General features: G+C 38.3%; 1 protein-coding gene across 1 annotated transcript; it reads right to left on the bottom strand.

Annotated features, from left to right (window-relative positions):
• Nucleotides 1–235: 235 nt before the first annotated feature.
• LOC116344728 (zinc finger SWIM domain-containing protein 8) lies at nt 236–7,949 on the bottom strand. The gene is made up of 11 exons (XM_031773409.1): nt 7,706–7,949; nt 7,475–7,638; nt 7,256–7,404; nt 4,211–7,191; nt 3,383–4,117; nt 3,180–3,309; nt 2,849–3,110; nt 2,598–2,750; nt 2,034–2,509; nt 1,805–1,954; nt 236–1,736 (listed from the first exon to the last, which is right to left on the bottom strand). The coding sequence occupies exons 4-11, from the start codon at nt 7,038–7,040 to the stop codon at nt 1,670–1,672; spliced, it is 4,803 nt and encodes a 1,600-aa protein (XP_031629269.1). The 5' UTR covers nt 7,041–7,191; nt 7,256–7,404; nt 7,475–7,638; nt 7,706–7,949; the 3' UTR covers nt 236–1,669.
• Between the last annotated feature and the right edge of the window lie 1,376 nt (nt 7,950–9,325).

Here is a 9,325-nt window from a genome sequence, read left to right as displayed (position 1 = left end):
AAAAAAAAAAACGAATAAAAACAGTGTGGGGAAAAACTAAAGAGAAAAAGATATGATAACATTGGGTTGATTGGTTTTTCCTTTTTTTTTCCAAATGGGTTCGATTTTATTTGTAAAAAGTTCCACAAAAAAATGTTCTTAAAAATAAGCTATAGCTTAATCGATTAAAAAAAAATAAAGTAAAAAAAAAATATTTTCGTAAAAAATATACTCAATTTTTTTTTATTAAGCATCCTAAAAAAGGTTGTGTCCGAGTGTGTAAATAGCTCTCAAATTGACAAAGAAAAAAAAGAGTCGAAGACAAAAACGAACTGTTAACTAAAAAAAAGGCTTTAACAAAAAAGTACAAAAAATACCAGTTTGCATTTAAAAAAAAAAGATAAACAATGCGCGACAGAACGCTACTTAATTTTATGTTTGCATTGAAACGAGCAGGAAATCAAAACATGTCAGAAATGAAAGAAAATCAAATAAAATTTAAACACTTCGAACGATAATTGCTCTTGAATCATACCTCCTCAATCAATTTCTTTACATTATTAAATTGCTAATTTTGAGTCTTGGAGTGTAATTTTAATGCGTAAAGACGATCAAACTTTCTAGAATTTATGCTAAACCATTATTAATTTGAAAAAAAAAAAATAGTAATATTGTGCAATAATTAATCAATAAATTGAGATCCGTCAGCAAAAGTGAATAATTTCGAGTTCATTTCTGTTGATGTGGTGTAAATCAGAGAAAATTGAGAAGAAGAAAAAAAAATAGAATTTGTTCTACGCTAAACGAAAATGAATCATTTAAAATGATACAGATAGATACAGAGCAAGAGATAGTAGAAGAGAAACAGGAAAAAAATTAAACAATTTAAATAAATAGCAACAAATTGGTAACATTAATTGTTTCTTCGAAGAGCAAAATTTGATAATTTGCAAAAAAGCATTGAATTTTGTTGAACTGTTTTTAAATGAATATGGATTATTTTCACCCAATTTCTTTTTTTTTTTTCTAGATTGTTAAGATTACAACTGAAGGCGGATGAATTGAAAAGAAAAATGGGATTCATGCAAATAAACAAAAAAGAATTAGGTCTAAATTAAAGAATATTAGAACGAACACTTTTCTGGTTGTTCCGAGAAAAATCCATTTTCTTTTTATCTTCCAACTATAATTGAAGAGAAGTGAAATAATGTAGATAGATTTTTGTTTATGTTGTTTCTTTTTTTTTTTAAATGTATCGATAAGAGCCTATAACGGCAATTATTTATACGCTTTTGAGAAATGATTAATTTAATGTAAACCGTAAACACTTACGCAAAGTGCTGCGAAATAAATACGATGATTAAACGAGAATTTCTGTGGTTATTTGTTTAGTTTTTCTCAAAAGAAAAATTCAATATATATAGATCGCGCTCAAGCCACATGACAAAAACAATGGGCTTAATTTGACAAAAAAAAATTGATTAAAATTTTTGATATTTTCCATATCAGCTTACAAATTAGAAAAATATTGTTATTTTTTCTTCATAGTATCCCTATCAGTGATGATGTGAAGCTGTAGCGGAATATATAGTGTAAGTGTGGGTCTGTGTGTTATTTATCGCCTTTAAAATGAGAATTGCATCGATGGTGCAGATGTTGTAGTTTCCGAACTGATCGAGTCAAGTCGTTGTCATTTGGAATTGCTTTGCAAGGCGGTATTTATCTGAGCCCATAACTCTTTTTTGCATTGCTTTGACCTTAAAGTGAAAAAAAGGAACGGTTTTAGCAAGTGATACCTTGATCGTTTTAAAACGTGGATATTTACCGTCGGATCGACTGTAGCCAATCTTTGAACTGAGCATTTCCTTCAGGTGTAATTTGAAATGCAGCTCTAGCTGCCAAAATTATGTTTGCGAAATCTTCGTAGTCCGATGGCGTCAAATGATATAACTTTTGATGAATGCACTGAATATACCTAAATTATTCGAACAAAAAAAATGCCATTAGTATAATGTGAAACCAGCAAACAAATCAAATGGAATTCTGGTTCTTACATTTGTTGACATTTCTGAACGAGCGGTGTCAATGCGGATCTCAAGTGTTGCATGACAAGCGTTGGATTATTTCGTGCCAAATAGTGTGCCGATTCGATTGCGACATCGTGTAACACGAATGGGCTAACTATTGAATTAACCGCACACACACAGAATTGATGTAAGTATTGTGTTCCCAGTTTCTTGGACACCTGCAATAACCACTTGACATCTTCTCCATACGGTGGATTTCGTGCATATTTTGCTTGTGGACGATCGTCGTGCACACGACGGGCCAGCGTTTCCATTGCCAACATTCCGACATTGTAGGCGGCCATCAGGTAGCGCAACTGTGCCTGATTATAATGCAATGGATGTCGTTGACGCGTTTGCAACGGTGGTGCCGGATGCGGACCCTGCTGTACATATGGTGAATACATCATTGGACCATGATGTGGCCCGTGTGGATTCGGTTGGTTTGGAGGCTGATGCATTCCCTTGAAGGGTTTGATTTTGAAAAAAAAAAAAACATTTAAAATATGCAATCGAGCGATAATGATGGAGTAAATAATAATAGAGACTAACCGGTTGTGGTGGAGCTGGTTGTTGTTGGTTCCTCATGTTTGGTAAAGGTGGTGGCCCTTGTGGCATATTCATACCTTGTGGTGGCTGTTGATTTGGGGGTGGACCAAAGAATTGCATATTCGGTGGCATCGGAACATTGCCAGGTGGTTGCGGCTGAATTGGTACGAAGAACGCGATTTATTTATTTTTATTACCAATTTTTTTCATTAGTTTAACACCACATTTGATTAAAGCATTCAGCAGTTACTTACTTGATTATGAGGCTGTTGCGGCATCATGAACGGTTGAACATTCGGCCCACACGGCATTGCATAACCTTGGGGTGGCATTGGCGGATGTGGCATTGATTGATATGTTGTACCGGGAACGAATGGTGGCGCTGGTTGTTGGGCATTTGCATGTGTTTGCGGTGGATATTGAAAACCTTGCGGTGGCGCCGAAATGTACATTTGCATCTGATTATGTGGATAAGTGATATTGTGATGATGATAGATTCCTTGACAACTCGGGAAACTGTAAACAACATGAGATCAATTTAGATTCACTTTTTTTTTGGTGGCGTTGAATATCGACGATAATTACCTGTATGGTACATAATGTGGTACACCAACCGGTGCTACACTCTGTTGGAATTGTGGCGGTGGTTGGGTTACGACCATTTGACTGCTTGTTCCAGGTGGCAATCCACCTTGAGGTGGTGGCTGCGGTTGATCTGTTTTTGAAAACAAACGCACAATGCAATAAGAATTTTCAATTTTAATTGAGAAAAAAAACGAGAGTCTTACCCGAGTGATGTTGCTGCAGAGGCATTTCATGATGTTCGATCAACGAACTCAACGATTGCATGCTATGATCCATTTGTGGCATATTATTATCATCGTGTTCATGTTCGCCACCCGGTGAATTTTTCAAATACAATTCGTACCAATAATGGGCGACCTGAAACAGTACTTCTGGATAGACTCCGCCACCTTTAGCCGCATTTTCAACGCGTATACAAGCTCTTTCTAGCATTTGATCGCTTTGATCTTTACACTGAAGAATCGCCGATTGAATTTCATTGGGGTTGAGTGCTGATGCGTGTGGCAAAACAGACAATGCCAATTCAGCCGATGGATACACCATATTACTGTCCCATCCACGTGACGCTCGATCAGCAGTATTAGCTGCTTCGGGTGGCGTTAAATGTCCTTCCCAGGTGTCGATCAAAAATGATATTGCCGGAGCACCAATTTCCATGGCTTGTCCCAATATCCACGATACATGCGATGAATATGTTCGCGACAACCAGTTGGGACTCACACAATTATGCAAACCAAGTGCGTACAAGCCCAATTGGAATGCGCACATATGCAATGTCTTATGCGGACCAATCATATTCTGATTTGGTGTTGCTTGCGTAAAGAGTTGCGTTGAACTCGATCCCCCAGCCTTGGTTAAGACATTCTTTGCCAATTCAAACATGAAATGAGCACTCGCTTCCGACGGCTGATTTGGAATGGATGGATATGCTCTTTTACCTGCGATAGAGAAAAATGATAAAAGAAAATGGCCATATTTGAAAAAAGTTCGAACTAAATGTAGAAAAAAAGAAAATTCAGCATTCAACAAACCTTTATAACGTGTATCTTTCATGCGAGCACTGGTATTCGTAATGGTTGGGCCAACTGGTTGGCCAGGCATCGGATTGGATGCATAATTCTGCGAAATGGTCAGTGCATTTAATCCAATGTCCAATTCAGCGCTTGTGCTGCTATGCGGTCGTGATCCAGCACTGCCGCTATTTCCAACGCCATACTCATTTTGATAGTATTCATTAATGCCGCCGTAACGTGCGGCAATTTCATGGTCGTCACGTCGCGCCTGTGCAGCGGTTGGTGTTCGAACCGGTGGATTGTTCGAATAATATGAAGGCAACAATGGTGTTTTTATGAGAGTGTGAATGTCTCGGTCCAATAGTTTTTCCATAATTTTGGCAATTCGATGCGGTTCATCTTTGTAGTAATAGAGTAATGTTAACGCTAAATCGCCACGTTGACGACGTGTACCTTCGCACAATAGTGGATGTTCCGCCTCTGAAACGTTTGCTTTGAGACCGAGGGCAGCAACGGCTGCTTCAAAGCCAAGATTTTCATCGGTTGGTAATCGATGTGCCATCACTTTCATACGTTCTTTGCCCGATACCGATGGCATGACCAGAGCATCGAATATAAAACTGGCCAACATAATTGGTAACAATGCTTCGCCGCGTGACCTTAATGTTCCATCTTTAAGTTGTTCGGCTCGTTCACGTATAACACGTAACTCTTGCATACCGAGCGGTATACGCTTCAATAGGGCCAACAAATCGGCCTCTTGATTGGCAAGTTTCACTTCAAGCGGTTTCGTACTAGCTGGTGGCCGTTGCATTTCCAACGCATACAAACAAATACGGAATGCCAAATGATAGTGTTCCGAATTTTCAGCTAGAACGGTGCACAAAAATGCACATTTTGCAAGTGTTGCCGATGCCAAAACACTAACTTGATGTGAAATCGGATTGACAATATGTTTTTTGCCTTTGCGTTGTTTTACCGGTGGTGGTATTTCAATCATTAAGTTCGGTGGATTGGCCAACATTTCTTCGGCTAAACGTACGGCCAAAGTGCATGCTTCTCTCCCGTGTCCATGGGCATGTAAACCTTCGGCACGTGCAAATAGAATGTCCCATGCATCTTCGGTTGGTTTGATGTTCGAAAATATCTGTGCCTTGTTTCCTTGTTCGATTTTTGCCTTATCGAGTGCGTATTGCTCTTGTAATTTCTGTTGATATCCTTTCGATGTGTCATAACAGTAAATACTGTATTCGTCCATTGATTGTTGACTGCCTGAGCTTGACAAACTGTCATCTTTCGATGGCCTTCGATCGGCTTCATTGTCGTTCGATTGTTCTTTAGCTGTGCTTCCTTTGCTAGTCGATGGAACGGCATCATCGATTTGTTTCTTTTGTTTGACTTCTTTTGATGTTGTCGATTTGTAAATAGCTGCCTTTGATGTCGATGGAACAGCATCGTCGAATGGTGCTTTCGAATCTTTACGTTCAACGGCGTCTGGTGTCGATTGGGCGCTACTACTGAATTTGTCATTTTTATCGTCGTTTTTCTCAATATCATCCATCTTTGCTACTGCATCAGATGAAATGGTAAGTGTTAATTTTTGCTGTGCTACGCAACTGGCCAACTTACAATCGTTGGTGAATCTCTTGGGCGATTGCTCGAATCGTACATTTAAATCGGATTGAGAATTAATTGTTTGTTCGTTGGCTGTTTCAATGCCAGCATTTAATTTATTTGTTACGCTAATTGAGTTGGAACACCTAATGCTATTGTTAGAGCTTGAATTACTTGAGATCGGAGATTCGCAATCACCGCGAGAATTCACATTTACCGTATTCATATTAATCGCTTTACTTTTACTCGAAATTCGTTCTTTCTTCTTTCCATTATCGCCTGAACTCGAACTTACAATATTACCACCGCTATCAATACCATCATCTTCATTCTCACAAAAACCTTCGCTCGACGTTGATGAACGATTATCGTCGCGTTCATTCGGTAGATTTGCTAATCGAACATTAACACTGTCGCTACTGCTATTGCTGCTGCCATTGCTACTCGATTGATACGGTCGAAAGACGCGTTTCAATTGATTATGATGGTCGGTTATCATGTATGTGTAATGCTTTTGATTTGCTGACAAAACTGCTTGGCTTGAGTTCACCTGGCTATTTGTTGTTTCACTCTTCGACGATTCGGTCTGTTTGAAGCATGTGAACGGACAATGATACATTGGATTTGTGTCTTGAGTATGTGTTATGCCCAAAATTGGATAATCCTCCCAATCTAAATAGCATGCTTCAATGGCCGGCTTAAAACCGGTAAACAGTTCAGCATCTGAACGTATATGTTGTGAATGTTTATTGCTATACGATGAACTTTGAACACGACATTTTGTAACACGATCCAAAATTTTCAAGTGCCATGTGGTGAATTGAGCGTGCAACATGTCACGTTCTTCGGGCGCCAAGCCCGGATTTAACGATGCCAAACGCCACAATACCACAATCTCATCACACAATGAACTACATGCATGCTGCGATGCATTCGAATTTGAATGAGTATTACTGTGTTTTCCGCCATTATGACCACCGGTACCAACTAGCATTGAAAGCTTTGTGTTGAACCACCACACCAAGATTTGATCACATTGCATGCACTCTTCGGTGATTATTTCCAGCAAACGAATTGCATTCCGATCACAACGACGATACATTTCTCTAACAATTGACAATAGATTCCACATTCCTTCTGGCTCACGGCCACGCAATGGCCGAAGCAAAGAACTCCATTCAGTTGCCGCTGGCGGTGCTGAATTCGTTAAATAGTTGACATCACTGTAAACCATCGGTGCTGGCAAACAGAATTTTATCAATATCTTCTTGATATTCTCGTGTAATGTCTTCTCATCCAAATACCAATTGGTTTGATCGTTTGCCGATGCGCCTGCCGTTGGATCTGGTGCACCGCACACAGTATTTATTGCTGTCGGTTGTGAACTGAAACAAATGTATACCAATTTTAGCATAGAAAATTTTGCGAAGTGATTTAAAATGAGTTTACCTTAATAACTCATCGAGAAGACGTTGAGCCGTTGGTAAGATCTGTTGCGGTAATTCACTTATCAAGTATTGAGCGAACTTTTGTAATTGATCACGTTGCAAACGTGTCAATGACTCCGAAACCGGTGCCCTCAAGCATACCTCTTGTGGCTGCAACCAAAAAGAAATTCAAAATTATTTGTGTGTCTGGAAATGGGGTGGCAATTGATGTGATACATACACAATGAATACGATGTAAACAGACAGCAACCACATGAGAACACCAATATGCTGTTGATGAACAGGTGCAGTTACATGATGATATTCGTCTTCTGTCAAATGTCACAGCAACATTGAATTGAGAACGAGGCTGTGTGCCAGTAACCGTTGCCGATAAATGAAATCCTATGAACGTAATCGGCGTGCATTAATAATCATTTGAATTTTGATCAAAAAAGGGGGTCACTTTTACCTATTTGGAGTGGGTCTTTTACCGCTCTTGTTCGATACAATTGATCACCTCGATGGAATTCATCGGCTGAACTATTGGCCAAACATGAATACAATCGTATATCCTCTTCATTGTCGGGAAAACTCCAGTAAGCGATGCGCAATTGTAATTGCTCTGGAACGGGTGGAAAGACATGTTCAACCAATTCAAACGGGATAAACGATGCCACACATTTTGCTGCCAACTCCGTGAGACTGGTCACAGGAAACTCTACAGAAAAACAACAAAATACTTGATGTGACTTATTTCATTCCGAACTTTCTAACCTAAAAAAAGTCTGGTGTTGGGGACATTTATTGGGGACATTTTCGTTAATTCAGTTATGTGCAAAAGAAAATTCACAGACCAGGCCATTTTATCATGACCATTATTTCATATTTCAAGAAAATTTCAACTCCTAAACCCAATGAAAATGAAACAAAAATACAACTCACACTTCATTTCAACTGATGATAATTATTCATTTAAAAATGCCATTTCTAACAGTGTCAAAGAAATTCAATATAATATATACAATACAAACGATTTTTATGTGAACATTTTTAATCGAATACATTTTATGCGAGTTTCAATTGTCAGAATCAGAATTTCCTAATGTGGTTCAAAGAAACACATTATTTTTTGAGCCTGAACGCTTCTTTGAGCCTGACTTGTAACCGTAGCACGTGATGATTGGAAGCATATCCACAGACCATATCTAGTCTCGCTTGATTTTGATTCAGACACAGAGCGAACTGGTCCAGAATCGATGCATGACATCAATTTTATTTCGTTATTGTTGTTCAGATCTGAAAGCACGAAGACAACGTTGGCTAGATGTGTAAACGAGTGCTCATATTCGTCGCAGGTGCGTATGCCGCCGCTGTATGTAGCATTGTAGCTATTGCCATAACCGTCTGATTTATCGCAACAAATAGAACAATTTCATGTTTCCGATGAATTTTTAACCTTTTTTGTCTGAATTTGATTCTTTCTCCGACAATATTTTCATCAATTGTTGATGGTCTTCTTTGATTGCGCCTGTATTCATTCATATCGGTTCATTCGGAGAGCACCGAAATAGATCCGAGGAGTTGATCAGCTTCGTAGTCAAAAAATCGCCGCCGCTGATTTCACACTTGAAATGATGTGTCTCTTTAATGCAAAATAAATGGAATACATTGGCGCTCAATGATATGGTGTATTCAACTGAAAACATAACATTAACTGATTTTCTCACTTTGAACAAAATTCCAACGAAAATCCAATTGTGGTTCATCTATTTGCAATCATAGTGATGCTTTTTTTTTTGAATAATGAAATTTAAAAACAAAATAATGTTTTTTTGTACATCGCTTGAAAATTTGGTACAGGTCTACAGTCACGAGGATTAAACGAATGACTAATACCAATCGCAAACTATCACACTCTAACTTCTTTTAGAATATAGAAAACCATCGATTGACTGTCAATCATTTGGTGATTTTGGCAACAAAATGGTCCATAAATTCAGCTATTTCAATTTCAATTGACGTCAGCAAAAATGCAACCATTTTACGTAGGTTGCTCCATAATTTTTTTTAAAATGGTACTTATAGTGTT

This window comes from Contarinia nasturtii, unplaced genomic scaffold, assembly GCF_009176525.2.
Source record: "Contarinia nasturtii isolate CC-2019 unplaced genomic scaffold, AAFC_CNas_1.1 Cnas_scaffold_1182, whole genome shotgun sequence".
Lineage (NCBI taxonomy): Eukaryota > Metazoa > Arthropoda > Insecta > Diptera > Cecidomyiidae > Contarinia > Contarinia nasturtii.
Note: the sequence above shows the minus strand (reverse complement) of the source record. Positions and strands in the feature narration are given on the sequence as shown.